Genomic DNA, 19,392 nt, shown 5'->3' on the forward strand with positions numbered 1-19,392 from the left:
ATCGGTCGTTACATAAAGTGGCACATTTCGTCGTTATGTAACGACGGATTTAACGATACGATACAATAAAATTTAAGTAACAATCAAAACAAATATTATATTTAAAGTAACAATACAATACGATACAATGGATAACAACCATCCAAACAAGTTGTAAGATAGTTTAGTTACATTAACTATTTTTATTTAGAATTCAATATTTTTAATGTATATGGCCAAAGTAAATTGATTGGATTATTGGGATGGGAGGGACTATATAACTTGCACAGTAAGCCAAATATTCTGTCCATTTCAGTTTTCCAAAAACAGAGAGTATAACACCAGCGAAAGTGGTTCCCCCTTTTAATTTCCCCTGACCATTTTTCGGTTCATCCTTCATGTCTACCGCGTGAACCAAAGATTTCTCTCCCTTCTCGAAAAATCATCCGTTCAAATGATTCCCGAGTAATTCATCTGCTTACTTCCTCTGTTTTCGTCCATTTCCCTTCTCTCTCTCTCTTTTTGCTTCTGATATTATCAAAAGAACCGTACAACTCAAAAATACTGCATTGAAGTTTCAAAAGCCCTTGCAAAAGGTTTAAGAGATAGAATCCTATTGTGAAGATTTCGATATTCTGATTGAGGTATATGAACTCTTCTTTTTTGTTTTCACATAATAATCTTCTATACATAGATAATATGTTTTTACTACGTGCCAATAGCATGTGTAATGTACGTTCATGTCTTACCATTTTACTTGTGTTTGTTTCTTCTCGAAACATCCTAGGGTTTGTGCACTCACTATTACAAACTTCATGCGGCTGCGGGTTTTGAGATTTTGGGGTCATTATGATGGATGATTCACTGTAGAGTTGTCTGCTATTCTTAAGTTTGATTTCTGCTGATATAAAATGGGATAATTTTTACATTTCCTGTTTTGTTGGGAAAAACCCAATACAAAGGGGCTTCTCGATCAGTGTAGGAAATAAAAATAGATATCATATTGTTGAGAACAGAGGAGTAAAAAAAAATGTGTGTGTGTGTGTGAGTGGTAAATGGTGGTTCCTGAAAATTCTAGAAAAATGTGTTTGTGTAGAGTAAATGGTGGTTCCGGAAATTTTAGAAAAACATTTAAATGTGTGTGTGTGTGTAGTAAATGGTGGTTGCAGAAAATTTTATAAAAACAATTCAAAATGTGTGTGCGTGTTTTTAGTAAATGGTGCATCTACTGCCTTTAGATCGTGGATTAGCTTTTGATTGAAAATGTGTGGTTAGCTTGATTTGAAAAGCAGCAAATCAAAGAACACGTAATGCTGGGTCTATTCATCGGCACGGATGGATGTTTTTACTGCTGTGATTACCTTGGACCCTAGGTGAAAATAGGACCCAGTAAATTGGTTAATGGCTCTTTCCAGCATTTCTTGTCCTGTAGATTATCCTCATTTTCTGTTCTAGCTTTTGGGGTGGATTTTTTTGTAAAGATTAGAAACAGGTTGATTACTTGAATCTCTGCTAATTGGGCATTGTAACTAGATTGACAGACCAACGTTTACACATAATCTAGCATGCAACTCAAGGAATATATCTGTAGTATATGATAACGAAGTTGACTGCATTCTTGTGGACTGTATGTTACTTTTTGGAAAAAGTATATTAGTTCTATTGGAGTTGCTGGAGTAGCTAATGTGAACTTGGATGGTTTCTTTGAGGTTGACTTCATCAATATATGAAGGAGAGAGACATTTATCCGCAATTTGGGGAAATACAATTTAGGGTAAGTTGTGTTTAAGAAGAGGCTTGCATTAGAACGTGAGGAAGTTTCTTGCTCCATATTCAATTCTCTGCTCTTCCACTTTTCATTCTGAATGACCAGTAGTTGCTGATACCACTTGATGCAGCAATGCAAATGGTAGCAATATCATTTTGTTAGTGGGAAGATGGATCCAAGCAGCTGGATTTAAAAATTGAGCCTTCTATGTTACCCGTCTTACTTGTCATTGTCTTAGAAGCATATCTGTTCCGACTGCATTTCAATTTCCTTTGTTAAGTATTCTTGGTTAACTCAAGTTTAGTTTGGTTATTAACAAAACACAAACTGATCTTTAGCTTTTAACCTAATTACAGGTTGAAGATGTCTCGTAGAAGATCAGAGAAAAGTGAGAGCACTAATTCAGAGTTGGAAGAGTTGAAGTATAAATACTATAAAGATTTAAGAGATGAAATAGTCAAAATTAGACGTTCTGGAAAATATTTCAGATGTCCATACTGTGATAATTCTAGTAAAGAATATGATTTGCAAGATCTTCTAAGGCATTCTTCCCGCATTGGTAGAGATTCAAAGAGTGCTAGTTTTAGAGACATAGCTAGACATTTGGGATTGCTCAAGTACTTGGATAGGTACGTCGATGCCGACAAGAAGGTATCCAAATCAAGTCGGAGGAAAAGTTTTGAGCCATCAGGGAAGAGTTCTCGAGATGCTAAGAGTGATCTAGTAGAGCCATCTCATATCACTGAGCAGTACAAAAGCGGAGGACAATTTTACTCGTCTTCTGTTAGGACCAGTGAAGCAGTAGATAAACCTGTTGATTGTGCTGAAGAGTGTCCGAGAAGGGAAAAACTAAATGCAGGGAACACAGTGGCATCCCAACCTCCTCTCAGAAGTACTAAAGATGTTATGCCCCCCCAACCTGTCCTAGCATCTAATGAGCAATGTATCAACGAGGCCAAGGATGATCCCATAGTTTTTCCCTGGATGGGAGTAGTAGCCAATATCCCGGTTGAAAATAAGGGAGGTAGGTATGTAGGTAAAAGTGGAACAAATCTAAAAAAGGAGTGGATTGCCAAAGGGTTTAATCCAGTGAAGGTTCATCCTTTATGGAATTTCCGGGGTCACACTGGCTATGCCATAGTTGAATTTAAAGGGGATTGGTCGGGATTCATGAATGCTATGGCATTTGGTAAAGCATTTGAATTGGATAAACATGGGAAGAGAGATTGGGATTTAGTAAGACGTCGGGATGATAAATTATATGCTTGGATTGCGCGTGATGAAGATTACTACTCTGCGGCTCTCATTGGTAAACATCTCCGCAAACATGGAGATCTAAAGACAGTTTCTGAAATACAAGCAGAGAATAAAAGGAAAGATTCTAGTCTACTATGCAACTTGACCAATGAGTTAGAGATGAAGAACAAGGCATGTGAAGAGATGAAGAGAAAAATAAGCAGAACTGAAGTTTTTATGGATAATGTGATGAGTCAAAAGGAGGAGATGGTTCAAAACTACAATGAAGGTGTATTTTTCTTTTGCCTCTTTGCTGTAAACTAGTCACATAATATCTTTTTTCTATTTTATTGCTTTACTTAAACAGAATACTAAAGATACACCTGTGCGAAATTTGTTAATCATATCATGAAGTTGTGCCTCATTCTATTGTTGTTTTTCTCTTCTTATGTCATTTAATTTGTGTACTAGAGATGGAGGTGATGCGGCGTAAAGCATTCAATCAGCTCCGGGATTCCATACATGAGCATGAGAAAAGTCGAATGCAGCTCGAAGCTCAAAAAGAAGAATTGATGCTACGAGAACAAGAGTTGAGAGAACGTGAAGCACTAAATGAGAGTGAGAAAAGAAAGCTTGACCATCAAAAGGAGATGGTAAGATCTTTCTAAGATGCTGTCATAAGCTTCCTGCTTTAGCTTGCTGTCTGTCTGTTGGATATGAAAAGAAAAGAGGCTTACAGAGAAGTGCATCGTTTTGCAAGTGGGGCTTTGCAAAAGGGAAAGTGGAGATGATACTCTTGAGTGTCTAAAATACTGAAATTTTCCTTTTAAGGATATCTAGCATAATTTTATCCAATTGAAAGGAATTTGACTTACTTGAGCATATTCAGTGTGGTCATCTCCGCCTTTATGTGTCCAGTTTGCTTGCATACCTTTTTCCTGATAATATAGGTTATAGGAGTTACTTAGCATTCCAGGTCCTTAGATGTAATTCTGATGCCTAATTTGGCAGTTCTTTCTGAAAATTCTTTATCTGCAGAATGAGAGGGCGATTTTGGAGCAGAAGAAGGCTGATGAGAAAATGTTGAAATTGGCTGAAGATCAGAAGGTGTGCTGTGCAGTTTTGGCTAAGACTGCCTCTTTGAGAACACAATATTTCATAGCTTTTTAGCTATTGACTTTGGGCTTTTACTTGCAGAAAGAAAAAGAACAACTTCATAAAAGAATAATTGAACTTCAAGCAAAACTTGATCAGAAGCAAGCACTGGAGTTGCAGATTGAGCGTTTGCGAGGTGCCATGGAAGTGATGAGACACATGAATGTGGAAGGAGATCTCGAAGCGAAGAAGAAACTGGAATCAATTCAAGAAGAAATGAAGGAGAGTGAAGAAGAACTTGAAAGCTTGGAAACACTGAATCAAACTCTAATTATAAAGGAAAGACTTACAAATGACGAGGTGCAAGAAGCCCGTAAAGAGCTTATCAATGTGAGCATTCGTACATTTTTAATTCATCCTCGTAATTTTTTTTCTTTCTAATGAAGCAATGTGGTTATGATTGGAGCTAAACATATAGTATGTTTTATAAAGGTTTTGGTTACTTTATATTTGTCCACCAAAGTAACGATTCGCCTGCATGAGCAGCAAATCCTTCTATTTACTAAGGAGTTTAAATGTGACAAATAGATTTCCAAATAATTCGAGTTCACCATACATTGTCTTTACTGATAATATAGGTTATAAGTAAAGTAGTGAAGAATAAGGATGGCTTGTAGTCACAGGCACTCACATCATTTTCTTCCATTGTAATTGATTTTTAATTAGCTTTCATTGGGATTCAATCTTGGAACTACATCTTCACAATCAGTTCGAAGAAATGCTCATCATTGTTAAAAAGAAGAAAACAAAGAAAGAGGAGAAAAGGATAGTTGCATAACATTTTTACACCTGCCTTGTTCCTCTGCTTGTAACAGTATGCACACCTATATTTATGCCAAAGTTATTTACAAGTTTGTAGCAGCTAAAAGTTTAAAACTAACTCTATAAATTTCTGGAGATATGCACTACAGAGGAACCTTTTGAAGATTGTAAACTTGACTTGATAATTTATTTTACTCCTAAATTTGTGGGTTTTTTTCCAAGTATGTCCTTGCCTTTTCGATCTAGTTTTATACATACATGATTTCTCATAAACATTTTTTTTTTTGACTTTTGAATTTCTCATACTTTTTGCTTGGTTATTGTTAAGTGTATTTATTTCTTTTAGTTTTTACCATTCTTCGTGACGTTCTCTCTTAATATGCTTCTTTGACTTCTTCCCTCTGTCATGTTTGTTTCTTGGAGATTCTCATTCATAATCAGCTCAAGCTTGATATTACTGCAAGGAAGTGCAAATGAGTCTGATATCTGCAATACGGCTCATGCATTAAATTGGCTTCTGAAGACAATATGCAATAGTAGCTGCAAGCTGTTGTAGCTTTACATTTACATTGCTGGATATCTAGAACAAAGGAAACGAATTGTAGACCTACAAACATGCCACAGTACAAGTATTCTAATTCTAATTTTTATAAAAGTATCTTCTTAACATGAAGATGATTCCAATCTCATTCTGCAAACCAATACTGTAGGAACAGCAATTCTATGTGCAATCGTCATGTTCTTTCCCTTTGCTCTAGATAATTAGTGCTTGATTTATTTTGTCACAGGGTTTAAAGGAGAGCCGTGCTTTTATCTGTGTCAAGAGAATGGGGGAACTTAATGAGAAACCATTCCATGCTGCTGCAAGAAAAATTTACAACTCAGAAGAAGCAGCAGAGAAAGCAATGGAACTATGTTCCTTGTGGGAGGATCACCTGAGGGATCCAAATTGGCATCCGTATAAGGTTATCCAAAAGGGTTTAAATGTTGAGGTATGCACTCTTTTATACATTGTTATCTGTATTATTTTTTGTTCCTTTATTTTCAATGTAAATTTTATTTACTTTTGATTTCTCAGGAAGTAATTGATGAAGATGATGAGAAGTTGAAGGATCTAAAGACTGAGTATGGTGAAGAAGTGTATCAAGCTGTGGTAACTGCCTTAAATGAGTTGAATGAGCATAACCCCAGTGGTAGGTACCCAGTACCTCAGTTGTGGAATAATAAGGAAAAAAGAACTGCATCATTGACAGAAGGAGCTGAGCACATATTGAAACAGTGGAAGCTGCATAAGAGGAAAACAAGATGAAGCATTTGACTGAACTTTGAGGGGAAAGAAGTAGAAAAATTGATTGTCGCATGATAAATTCTAGTAGGCCAGCTTAACCATTAGCAGGAATTCTCAAAGTCTGCAAAACTTAGTTTTCTTACCCATCCCTTCATTTAGCTCTATATATTTTGTGAAAATTTTAAATCAGATAGCTTGTTCTTTGTCTTCTGGTTCATTTTTTGTCATTAGATACATAGCAGCTTCAAGTATATTGTAAATTCTGACCAGAAACAGCTAGAAATATATGGATTAAGTCATTGGATAATTTACTGTACAAAGCTGATTTACAGAGGAGCACTCCGTAATTTTGCAGTACGGTGCTCTGTCATTCTCTTTATCAACGACCCCTATCCATTATATCCTCTTCTCTCTCTCTCTTCTGTGTTATTCTTCTTCAAACTGAGGAATATTGCCTGATTCTTCATTCTTCCACAACACTCTTTATACCACAATTCGCTCTCTCTTTGTTTGTACTTGCTCTGTTTATTGGAGTATTAGGTATTTGGTTATCCAGGCCAACAAAGGTATTTGTGTTATTGTGTAGGTTGGGTAAATGATTTTGTTGAGTAACTTGATAATCATGTGACACTTAGGGAGTAAAGAATATTATTGTGCTGTTAGGGTAAATTTGCTTATGCCGAGGAATGCCCAACTCTCAATTCAAACCGCACTTTCTTCTGCCTTGAATTGAAATAACCTTTTGTAAAATTCCCATAAAATTGTGCTTTCTACTTCCTTTGATAAAGACAAACAGAAAAAACGCAAACAGTTTATGTTGAGCTTGGTTTAGTCTAAAGGTATGAACTGAACGATGTAATTGGGCTCCTCCTTCCAATCGTCCTATAATCTAATGGTATTAACAGATATGCTGAGATGTGCTTGCCTAACTATGTTCGAAGATATATACGGCAAGGGATGCCGGAGCCAATGCATTAAAGAATCTAATTGGGTTTTGTATTATAAGAAAATGAAGAGGGGACAACATTATAGAAGGAATTGATATGGAAACTCCCTATCCCACCCACCAAAAACAAAGGCATAGAATTGGAACCCTTCGTTTAATGGCTAACCTTTCGTCCATGAAATTTCTCTTAATAGTTTCACATTTCTAAACGATAATAATATCCAAGCCAATTTGTACACATCAATTATTTTAACTAGTACCGAATTACTAGTATCGTCGAAGACCACATTGTCGATTTAGGTACATCAGCTACTATAAATGTAACACGTAAGATACCAAAAACAACATACATATTTTCTATTAAACTACAAATACAGTTAATAATATGTAGTCCTAGTAGTAGCTGCGGGCTACATGTTTTTGCAGCCGCCTCAGCTCTTCTCATGTCATCAACACTTCATATCCCTTCCCAAATCCCTAATTTCTCCACAAAAATCATCAACCCTCTTCCTTCACCACCACAACCAAAAAGAGAAGGAAAAAAAAAAACCACAATAAGAAGACCTTACTTTTCCCTAATCCCAAATCCAAAAAAGCATTTTTTAAAGACTTTTTCAATCCTCAAAAACCCCGTTAGCCGCAATAGTCAAACAAACAGACACATCAATAAAAAGCCTTGAATTTAGCTACTTTTTCTTGTTAAACTCTGAAATTCTTCCCAATGAAAGTTTGACCAAATTGCCAATGAGGTGGAGCAATGTTCCATGAAGCGGAGCTGCGTCTATCACTGGCTGTGACCCTAAATGAAAGTGACTGACCAATCAAAACCGAATTTGTTTGATAATTTTGACCCCAATTACGACTCATTGTTATCCAATTAGTCTTTGAACCTTTTACGTAAACCCTCACGATATCCCCTGCACCCGCCACGTTGGCAACCAAAACCAAGTTGAAGTAACGGAAGCCGTTAATTGTGAACCTTATTCCACCTTTCTTCCTGCATGGCACCCTGCGTAAATAAATTAAAAAACTCAGGTTAGTTTTGTCAATTGAGAAACAAACATGAGGACAGATGTGTAATGTGATACGTAGAGAGTAAATTAAATATGAGGACGCAGTACGGCAAGGATTAGGTGGCTATAGAAGACTGTGCTCCACTACCTACGGTTTGATGTTTGACATTCTTGTGGAATACTGTGCTTCGTTTGATGGATTTTTTTTAATGTTTTCATAAAATTCACCTTTTAACATTAATTAGCATTAGAATTGACCATATTAATCCTTACTATCTCACGTAAATACTCCTAACACATATATAAACAATATTTACTTCAAGAACAATATAGAAAAAAAATAATTTATTTATTCTTGAAATCTGGAAAAAATCACTTATTTTGAATCACAAAAAAAAAGACCAAAAAATCACTTATTTTGAACAGTGCTGTACTTCGTTTTTTGATTTTCCTAATATCAACTCCACCAATGGCTTTGATTTACCAGGTCGATGGAAGGCTTTGCCATTTAACCAGTTAATTTAAGGATCCGTTAGGATATAGATTCCAAAATATTTTTTGAAAATAACTGATTTGGATGAAATTTTATTTAAAATTAAAATGTGTTTGGACATAAATTTTGGGGCAAGTTTTAACATGTTAAAAAGTATTTTTTTTCAGCAGAAATGTCTAAATGGTAATAATTTGGCCTGAAAAAAAATCTTAAATCATATTTGAAATTTAAAGTTTTCGTTTTCAAAATCTCCCAAAAACTAGATTAATTCTATAAACAAACATATATTTAAAGAGAAAAAATTAGATAAAAACTTTCAAAACTTATGGTGAAACGCCTACTAAGTTAATTGAGTCATAAGTTAAACATAACATAAGTTAATTTCCTCTTTCGTATAAATGAGTAATAAAACTTTAAGCCAAAAAATAACATCATGTAATAATACTGTTCAAACTAATAATGCGAAAAGAGGAAAAGTATGCCAGCAAATGTAGGTGCGACAGGTTATTTTCCTTCTACCCTATGAAAGAACAGAAAATCTGACAAAAGCAATAAATTAAAAACCAAACACATAAAGATAACCCCACGAGAAGGACAAACCCAAGGCACCAAAAGAAACAGGAGAAGCACAAAATGCTTACCGGCGGTAAACGACGGGGACAATTCCGGCACGGTACTCAGCAATCTTAAGGAACATAGGCATGGCGAGGTCAAAATGAGGACGAGGAGGGTTACACCATCCTCCATTGTCGTTCGGCAGAGCAAAGTTGGGAGGGCAGAAATTAGTAGCAGTGATAAATATGGAAGGACTACCGGAATGGCACGATTGTGGGTCTTTGTCACACTTAATCTCAAAGCACGCTCCACAACTTAAGCCATTGTTGAATAGCGCTGTGCTCAACGCTCCATTGTTCACTCCGTACCCTTGACTGTATAGATTACCGTACCCACACGCCCCACCTGTTTGAATCACAAAATTGCTCTTAAGTTTAAATACATGACACCTCTAGCTTTACAAATTGACTTGCATTTCTTTAAAATAGAACCAAAATGTTAGAGTACAGAGTAGAAATAATGGAGCATTTCAAGGACAAGCTAGTTTCTACTTTGACTAATTATATCTTAGAAAATTATACATTGAGTAAATAAGAAGAACAAGAGAACCCCTGAAAATGGTGGTTGAAAGTGAAAAAGGTTATAGAGGGAAATGGTGACGTACCCATAGTACCAGAGGCATCACTGCCGCCATAGAAAGTAGCATGAGCACTCTGCCATGCTCCACCACTATAAACACCTGGGATTCTGCCTTCAACTGCTGCTACTAATATTAGCGAAAAAATAAAGGCGACATTCAAAAACCCCATTTCTGTATCTGTAGAATAGAAAGAAAAATGTGTGAAGAAAGGGAATGGGGAAGTAGTGGAGGGAAAGAGGACTACTTATGGAGGGAGCCCTAAAAGTGAATCAGTGGCAGCTGATGTAATTGTAGTGTCAACAGCAGTCCCTTTCTGTAAATACACTACTTGCCTATGTTTATTAGGAGGCCCAAACGATAATTAACTTTTCTGCTAAAGGGCTCAACAATTTCGAGATACTGTCATTCGTGTTTTAACTCAGTAAAAATGTTTTTTTTTTATCTTAGTAAATTTTTTGACATATTTCTACTTTTTACATGAAACTCTGCCGTATTTGTTTTCTTTTATGTAATCTTTATAGTGCTTATGGTCCACTAAATACTTTTTGTCTAATCAGAGTCTTTTGCAGACATCAACAGAGCAAGTGGTATCTACATGAAAGAAATAAAATTGACTTAGAACAGAGAGGTCAAATTTTATAATCATAATACTCGCTCTACATTTTTTATAATCTAAGAAAAATAATACTTACTCCGTTCCAATTTAGGTGAACCAAAAAAAAAATTCTATAAATTTATTTTCTTTTTGGTCCGTTCCAAAAGAATGACCCATTTTTAAATTTGAAAACAATTTAGCTTAAACTTTTAATTCTACTTTTAATAAGAAGCTTTTATAACCACATAAATATTCTGGATCCCATTTTAACTTGTTTAGGACCACAAATTTAAAAAAAAAAATTTAAATTCCATGTCCAATCAAATAAATTCACATAAATTGAAACGGAGGGAGTAATAATTTATGGCAATACTCAATGTGGGGTAATTTTTTGGCTTTACTTACAAGTTTAAAAGCAAAGGGAAACAAGACCAAACCAGCTGGATAACTTGGTAGGGGACAGTGCTACATCACCATAATTAATGGGTCAATACGAAGAGCATTGTGGGCTTCAATTTTTGGGTGGGCCCTTAAGACAAACGCATCTTCTCGAGCCGCACGCGCGACGTACACTACGCATTCTGGTAAAAGGTGAAACCAAAATTAAAACAAAGAACAAAGCTTTTACCTTCTATTTTTTACTTTGGGGACCAAATTATCTTAACTTTTTCCCCACCAGAATGTTCTGTAGCTATACCTTTTTAGTTTTGATATATTTTTAGGCAGCAGAAGGTTTAAGATTTAAGAAGTTTCATAGAGAATTTACATGGAAATCCAATGATTGTGTCCCTCCAAAATTATAGGCTACACCTTCATGCTTTTGTTTGGGTTAAAAAAAAATTATGATTTCTCCGACTCCTAGAACTTATTCAGAATTTGTTCAAATTTTAAGTTTTTTTTAAATCACTTTTTGAAGGTGAGGGTTCAAATTTTCTATTTATTCACATACATATTTAATCTTTATCGAAAATACTCGATTCGATTAAACCAGCAACACAAGCTGTATTCATCACTGGCCCGACTTGTCGTAATTTTCTTCATTTTCTCTTGTTTCTTTTTCCCAGATATAAACTGGATATTCAAATAACCTATCATTGTATATACTTGAAGGAAGAGAGTGCACTTTTAACCCTAATTAGTTTAATATTTAATATTAATGCTACAATGTAAAACCATAATATGACATTAGTCAAATACTTCCAAGCACACATGAAAAAAGTGAGATAAAGCTCCTAGTGGGACAACCCATTGTCAAGAAGCAACAATTCTAATTGCAACACATGAGCTCGAATCCTAGTAAGTTTTGATTAAGTCTTTCTTGTTCCATGTTTGTCAACTAAAATTAAAATTAAGAAAATCGATGATATTTACCAATACATCTAATTAGTCATAAGCTCGATAAATCCTAGTATGTTCTTATTAGTGAAAATTGAATTGCAAAGGAAAGTGATGAAGAGTAGGTATATATTCACGGGAAAGAAGAGACAATCACGGGGATTTCCTTCCCCCCTAGTAAGGTAGATCATGCTAAAATCATTCTTTTGCTACTAAAAATGGAAGTAAAAAATGTAAAAGTTGGTACTAGAGATATATATATCCCAATATAGCTTGTAGTCATTCCAATCGACTTATAATAAATTAACATATTTTTCTTAAAGAAGGAAAAAAAAAAAAAGATACGTGTTCCACATGTCAAGCTTTAATTTATCCTAAATAATATTAATTTTCAGTTTATATTAAAATTGCACTGATTTGATGTAAACATCGGAAGCAAATAAGAATTAAATCGAAGATACTACATGTAATTAAAATTATAGAGAAGGAAAGGGAAATATGGCAGCCGACAGGCCTTTAAAAAATAGAGATGCTTTATTATAGTATATTTGCTTGACATTAAATCTCTTTTTTCATACGAGACTTGCTTTTGAGTTTTGTAGTGCACAGATTTTAAATACAAGGGTCAATTCATAAAAAGAAAAAGTGCTTGCATGAGTCAAAAGTGTTTGACGTAACTATGTAACTTCATGTAATTTGGAACCTATCTTTTGGTAGATAGTTTGTTAAGCGTATTTCTCAATTATTTAGACTAAAAGTTCACCTCGAATTTGTACTTTAATTTGATTTCTTTTTGTTTCGAAATTTGGTCTTGGTCTGTATTTATCGTGTTCTTAATTAGTTCCCGTTGGATTCTGCATATCTTTTGGCTGTATTTGTAAATAATAATTCTGGAGAAAAGAACGTTAGCGTATAAACGTAAATATAAATGAAGCAGTAATTAATCGAGCCCACTGAATTCACAGTGTCTTCTTAAGGAATTTAATCCCCTCCTAGTACCTAAGGTTATGGATTATTTTCTCCCAGGATAGAACGAATTACACACTGGTGTAGCGGTACTTCAAACCCCAGTGTTTCAACGAACACAAAGTTCGCCAGCAAATTACACTTACGGTTGCTTTGTTTGTAGTTTAAAACAATGCACAACGAAGGAGGAGAACTTAGAAGTCGAATGGAAATTCTGAGAGGAAGGAATGCAATTTATAGCCGATGTTGAGTTCTTACTGAAGAGGATATCAACGACAGCCAAGCTCTCAAATTCGTTTCTGTCTATGCCTTCTCCTAACAACTCTTATTCCGTTTTTCTGTTTTTTTGTTCTGCTCTCGCTCTAACAGTTACTGCACATATTTATAGTGCAGTCAGTTGTTAAGAGAATGACCAGCCACCACTCATGGTGGAGCAATCACTAGGCTGTTATGGAGGAAGCACTTGACATGGTGGAAGGCTGTTTACTAATGGAGCAATCAATATGGCAATGGTGGCTGGAGCACTACTCATGGTGGAATGAGCACTTGCTCATTAATATTCACGGATTGGAAAACATCCGTTACAAACACGGATAATATTACGTTAATATTCACTATTAACAAATAAATTTGGTCCAAAAAATTAATCAATCAATCGATCATTTGACCAAATCCAAATCCAAATCCAAATCTGAAGCCGAAGCCGAGCCGAGCGAGCGACGACGACGACGGCGCGAGGCTTGCCTTCTTCTTAACTCTTTAAGAGCTACAAGAAGAGCAATTGTATATATATACCCACCAAAAGCCTTTTTCTCTTCCAATATGGGATAATGTTTCAAGAGAGGGAAACTTAAAATTTTACTCAAAAATTTCATTTTCCCTCCATTTCCCATTCACCCTCTTTTTAAGACTTTTCCATTTTAAAATCCTTAACAATCCTCCACATGAATGAGGAATGGCTATATCACGGAAGTATGCATGAAAAACTTGTGTGATTTGCAAGCAAGGATTAATTGCATCTGGATAAGTTGGTTTCCCTTTGAACTTTCCGTAGTGAACTTATATCGGATATACTCGGTCAATCGGTAGATTTGATATCTTTGAACCGTCGAACTTTAGTGTATATCTAGACAACCATAAGTCACACAATCAACCCTTAACCGTCTTTGGTTCTCATTGTTGTGTTCGTTTCAGCCATGAACACCGCCTGGTTTCATAAGTGCGTAGAGAATTGGCCTTGCAAAATTCTCCTTGAAGCGGCTAACACTTCACACTTACATAAGTGATTTCTAAACGTGTCATCCCGTAGATACACTATTTGATATACCCCGTATCAAATTTAGAAATCATTAAAAAGCTTTAATATTTTATCCTTAGTACTGAACATTGTCTCATCACGAGAATGGACCAAATATTTTGTTGACAATGTTAAACCGTCATTAATGACTTTGTTTGATCTCCTTGAACCTAGATCTTGGGATCTCCAGTCTTCTAGGTAGAGTTACCGCCACAATGACTTGTTCTCGGCCATAGTCTCATTCCCTCGATGATTTCTCAACTACCTCTCTAGTTAGGCCTTTTGTAAGTGGATCCGACACATTATCACTTGACTTTACATAGTCAATCGTGATAATTCCTCTAGAGAGTAGTTGCCTAACAGTTTTATGTCTTCGTCGTATATGACGAGATTTACCGTTATACATAACGCTCCCAGCCCTTCCAATTGCCGCTTGGATATCGCAATGTATGCATATTGGTGCCAACGGTTTGGGCCAAAATGGAATGTCTTCCAAGAAATTCCGGAGCCATTCAGCTTCTTCACCGGCTTTATCTAAGGCTATGAACTCAGCCTCCATTGTAGAGCGGGCAATACAAGTTTGTTTGGACGACTTCCAAGATACCGCTCCTCCACCAATAGTGAATACATATCCACTTGTGAACTTCGAACCAGTTGAACCGGTAATCCAATTTGCATCACAATATCCTTCAATCACCGCAGGATATTTACTGTAGTGTAAATAAAAGTTTTGGGTATATTCTAAATATCCCAAAACTCTTTTCATTGCCATCCAATGAGATTGACCTGGATTGCTCGTGTATCGACTCAGTTTACTTATAGCACAAGCTATATCTGGTCGTGTACAATTCATGATGTACATTAAGCATCCCAACACACGAGCATAATCCAATTGTGATATGCTTTGGCCTTTGTTCTTTGATAATGCAAGATTCACATCAATTGGAGTCTTTGCAACTTTGAATCCTAAGTGCTTGAATTTTTCAAGTATTGTCTTAATATAATGAGATTGTGACAATGCCAGACCTTGAGGAGTCTTTTGGATCTTAATCCCTAGAATTAAATCCGCAACTCCCAAGTCTTTCATATCAAACTTGCTAGTTAGCATACGCTTAGTCGCATTTATGTTGGCAATGTCATTACTCATTATCAGCATATCATCCACATATAGGCAAACAATGACTATGTGATTTGGAACATTTTTAATGTACACACATTTATCACATTCATTTATCTTAAAACCATTTGACAACATTGTTTGGTCAAATTTCGCATGCCATTGTTTGGGTGCTTGTTTTAGTCCGTAGAAGGACTTAACAAGTCTACACACCTTTTTTTCTTTACCTAGAACCACAAACCCTTCAGGTTGTTCCATGTAGATTTCTTCTTCCAAATCTCCATTTAAGAAGGCTGTCTTTACGTCCATTTGATGAATTTCAAAACCATAAACTACAGCTAAAGCTACTAGCATTCGTATGGACGCAATTCTCGTCACTGGAGAATATGTATCAAAGTAATTAAGACATTCTCGTTGTATATACCCTTTGACAATAAGTCTTGCCTTAAACTTATCAATAGTACCATCATCTTTCATTTTTCTTTTAAAAATCTATTTACATCCCAAAGGTTTATTTCCAGGAGAAGATCAACCAATTCTCATGTATGATTGTTCAATATGGATTCTATTTCACTATTGACTGCCTCTTTCCAGAACAATGATTCCGAAAAAGACATAGCTTCTTTAAATATTCGAGGCTCATTTTCCAATAAGAAAGTCATAAAATCTGGTCCAAACGAAGTAGATGTTCTTTGACGTTTACTACATCTTGGATCCTCCTGATTAAATGTACTTTCTTTTGTTTCTTCCCGAGGTCATTTAGATCCTTCACCAATCGACTCACATTCCTTTTTATACGGATATATATTTTCAAAGAACTCAGCATTATCTGATTCTATAACCGTATTATTATGAATGTCGGGATTTTCTGATTTATGAACCAGAAATCGATATGCTTTACTATTGGTCGCATATCCTATGAAAACACAATCAAATGTTTTCGGTCCTATTTTTACCTTTTTGGGTTTAGGAACTTGCACTTTTGCCAAACACCTCCACACTTTCAAATAATTCAAGTTAGGCTTCCTTCCTTTCCATTTTTCATATGGAATGGATTGTGTTTTGCTATGGAGTACTCGATTTAGTATCCGGTTAGCCGTAAGAACGACTTTCCCCCAAAAGTTTGGTGGCAAACCAGAACTTATCAATAACGCATTCATCATCTCTTTTAATGAACGATTCTTCCTTTCCGCAATTCCATTGGATTGGGGCGTGTAAGGGGCTGTTGTTTGATGAATAATTCCATATTCTACACATATCTCTTCAAAAGGAGATTCATATTCACCACCCATATCACTTCTTATCATTTTGACTTTCTTGTTAAGTTGTGTTTCAACTTCATTTTTATATTGCCTGAATGCGTCTATTGCTGCATCTTTACTATTAAGTAAGTAAACATAGCAATATCGAGTACTGTCGTCAATAAAAGTTATGAAATACTTCTTTTCACCACGAGATGGTATTGACTTCATGTCACAAATATCTATGTGAATTAAGTCTAAAGGATTTGAATTCCTTTCAACCGACTTATAAGGATGTTTAACATACTTAGATTCCACACATATTTGATATTTTGATTTTTCGCATTCAAACTTAGGAAATACTCCCAAGTTAATCATTTTTCGCAAGGTTTTATAATTGACATGACCCAAACATACATGTCATAAATCATTTGACTCAAGTAAGTAAGAAGAAGCTGAAGTTTTATTATTAGTTTTGACAACTATTACATTCAGCTTAAAAAGGCCCTCAGTAAGGTAACCTTTTCCTACAAACATTTCATTCTTACTTATCACCACCTTGTCAGATACAAAAACGCACTTGAAACCGTGCTTTACAAGAAGTCCAGTAGAGACTAAGTTCTTCCTAATTTCGGGAACATGAAGGACGTTGTTCAAATTCATGACCTTGCCAGAAGTCATCTTGAGAAATATCTTCCCATATCCTTCAATTTTTGCTGTAGTAGCATTTCCCATAGAAAGCGTCTCTTCAGGTCCAACAGAAGCATATGTAGAAAATGCTTTCCTCATAACACAAACATGGCGAGTGGCTCCAGAATCAATCCACCACTCCATAGCACACAAGTCATCAATATCTTCGTGCTTTTCAATCATGTTTGCTTGACCTTTCTTCAGAAACCATGTCGATGCATTGACAGTCACCATCAAACCAGTTTGGTTTCCGTTGTCATTCGTCATTTTTCCTGTAAAAGAATGACACAATCAAACGTTTAATAAACGTTTAAACTTGGAAAAAAAATCACGTAGATTTTAATCTCCACCAAAACCCCACAAAGGCTTTAAAACTGGAGTAAAACATCAAGTAGATTTTAATATCCAACAAACCGCTACGAAGGCTTTAATCTCCAAAACGGGAGTAGACAAAACCACAAAGGTTTTAGTCTTCAGAACTGCAAGTTCTCCAACAAAACGCCACGAAGGCTTTAATCTCCAAAATTGGAGTTGACAAAACCACAAAGATTTTAGCCTTCAGAGCAGTAAGTATACCACAAATACAGAAATAAAGATTATTAAATTCCTTAAGCTTGTTGGATTCTGTATATCTTTTTGCTGTATTTGTAAATAATAATTCTGGAGAAAAGAACGTTAGCGTATAAACGTAAATATAAATGAAGCAGTAATTAATTCGAGCACACTGAATTCACAGTGTTTCCTTAAGGAATTTAATCCCCTCCTAGTACCCAAGGTTATGAATTATTTCCTCCTAGGATAGAACGAATTACACACTGGTGTAGCGGTACTTCAAACCCCAGTGTTTCAGCGAACACAAAGTTCGGCAGCAAATTACACTTACGGTTGCTTTGTTTGTAGCTTAAAACAATGCACAACGAAGGAGAACTCAAAAGTCGAATGGAAATTCTGAGAGGAAGGATTGCAATTTATAGCCGATGTTGAGTTTTTACTGAAGAGGATATCAATGACAGCCAAGATCTCAAATTCGTTTCTGTTTGTGCCTTCTCCTAACAGCTCTCATTCCATATTTCTGTTTTTTTTGTTCTGTTCTCGCTCTAACAGCTACTGCACATATTTATAGTGCAGTCAGCTGTTAAGAGAATGACCAGCCACCACTGAGGGTGCAGCAATCACTAGGCTGTTATGGAGGAAGCACTTGACATGGTGGAAGGAGCACTTGCTCATGGAGCACTAGGTTGTCAATGGACAATGGAGCATGCACTTGGCCGAACTGGTGGGACACTTGGATTCTATCCACGGATTGGAAAACATCTGTTACAAACACGGATAATATTACGTTAATATTCACTATTAACAAATAAATTTGGTCCAAAAAATTAATCAGTCAATTGACCAAATCCGAAGCCGAAGCCGAAGCCGTAGCCGAGCCGAGCGACGACGACAGCGCGAGACTTGCCTTCTTCTTAACTCTTTAAGAGCTACAAGAAGAGGAATTGTATATATACCCACCAAAAATCTTTTTCTCTTCCAATATGGGACAATGTTTCAAGAGAGGAAAACTTAAAATTTTACTCAAAAATTTCATTTTCCCTCCATTTCTCATTCACCCTCTTTTTAAGATTTTTCCATCTTAAAATCCTCAACAGTTCCATCCGTTGCTCTTCACCTTTCGTATTTGGAATTTTATTGACGTTTTTTAACTTATTGTCAACGGCCACATATATAGTGTTTGGTGTTAGGTATTGTTACTTTCATTTGTACTGCACTGCTGCAACTAACATGGCATCTTCTAGTGTTAACGACCTTCTGATCGCTACTCTGTTAAAATAGTAGGACCTAACTTTAGGTGCAAGGACATATTGTAGTAAAGAGCATATTTCTTGTATAATTAATTAGAATTTCATTGAATCTCGGCATAAGGGTGGGAGTGATTTGATCCTGAAATTGTATCGTTATCAAAAATCATATGAGTTTAACTTTTATGCACATAATGGTATAGGACATTCATTTTATAATTCTTCCTTCCTTGAAGATGAGATACATAAAGCATGGTTAACCATCAACTTTCTTAATTTGTATGTACGCGTATATATAATATGGTGTAGAACAAGTGTGTGTATGTTTTCTGAACGGAAGAGAAGAGAGAGGATGGAAAGGAGAAGAAAGATAAGATAACCCAGAGGCGGATGCAATATTTCGGCACCGTGTTCAACTGAACCCAATACTTTTGTTGTGAAATATAAATTTATCTATAAAAATTCACTAATATATTGCAATATATAACAATATGAACCCATAATTTTAAAAATACAA

At 35.6% G+C, this 19,392-nt stretch overlaps 2 protein-coding genes across 2 annotated transcripts; one reads left to right on the top strand and one right to left on the bottom strand.

Moving 5' to 3' along the window:
- The first annotated feature begins 305 nt into the window (after positions 1-305).
- Positions 306-7,689, top strand: LOC107802486 (factor of DNA methylation 4-like). Its single transcript, XM_016626000.2, has 7 exons — positions 306-623; positions 2,104-3,272; positions 3,455-3,636; positions 4,022-4,090; positions 4,181-4,468; positions 5,689-5,892; positions 5,979-7,689. Exons 2-7 carry the CDS (start codon positions 2,111-2,113, stop codon positions 6,207-6,209), a joined length of 2,136 nt encoding a protein of 711 aa, XP_016481486.1. The 5' UTR covers positions 306-623; positions 2,104-2,110; the 3' UTR covers positions 6,210-7,689.
- Positions 7,468-10,060, bottom strand: LOC107802488 (expansin-A6-like). Its single transcript, XM_016626001.2, has 3 exons — positions 9,860-10,060; positions 9,282-9,600; positions 7,468-8,143 (listed from the first exon to the last, which is right to left on the bottom strand). The coding sequence occupies exons 1-3, from the start codon at positions 10,002-10,004 to the stop codon at positions 7,834-7,836; spliced, it is 774 nt and encodes a 257-aa protein (XP_016481487.1). The 5' UTR covers positions 10,005-10,060; the 3' UTR covers positions 7,468-7,833.
- Positions 10,061-19,392: the final 9,332 nt, after the last annotated feature.

Source organism: Nicotiana tabacum, chromosome 8 (genome assembly GCF_000715075.1).
Source record: "Nicotiana tabacum cultivar K326 chromosome 8, ASM71507v2, whole genome shotgun sequence".
NCBI lineage: Eukaryota > Viridiplantae > Streptophyta > Magnoliopsida > Solanales > Solanaceae > Nicotiana > Nicotiana tabacum.

What these genes read in the sequence shown, in the direction of transcription:
- LOC107802486 (XM_016626000.2), top strand. Translation starts at nt 2,111, where the DNA reads ATGTCTCGTAGAAGATCAGAGAAAAGTGAGAGCACTAATTCAGAGTTG. An exon ending in AATTGGCTGAAGATCAGAAG is followed by an intron (nt 4,091 to 4,180) that starts GTGTGCTGTGCA and finishes TTTTACTTGCAG; the next exon opens with AAAGAAAAAGAACAACTTCA. An exon ending in CCCGTAAAGAGCTTATCAAT is followed by an intron (nt 4,469 to 5,688) that starts GTGAGCATTCGT and finishes ATTTTGTCACAG; the next exon opens with GGTTTAAAGGAGAGCCGTGC.
- LOC107802488 (XM_016626001.2), bottom strand. Translation starts at nt 10,004, where the DNA reads ATGGGGTTTTTGAATGTCGCCTTTATTTTTTCGCTAATATTAGTAGCA. An exon ending in TGATGCCTCTGGTACTATGG is followed by an intron (nt 9,601 to 9,859) that starts GTACGTCACCAT and finishes TGATTCAAACAG; the next exon opens with GTGGGGCGTGTGGGTACGGT. An exon ending in GTCCCCGTCGTTTACCGCCG is followed by an intron (nt 8,144 to 9,281) that starts GTAAGCATTTTG and finishes TTATTTACGCAG; the next exon opens with GGTGCCATGCAGGAAGAAAG.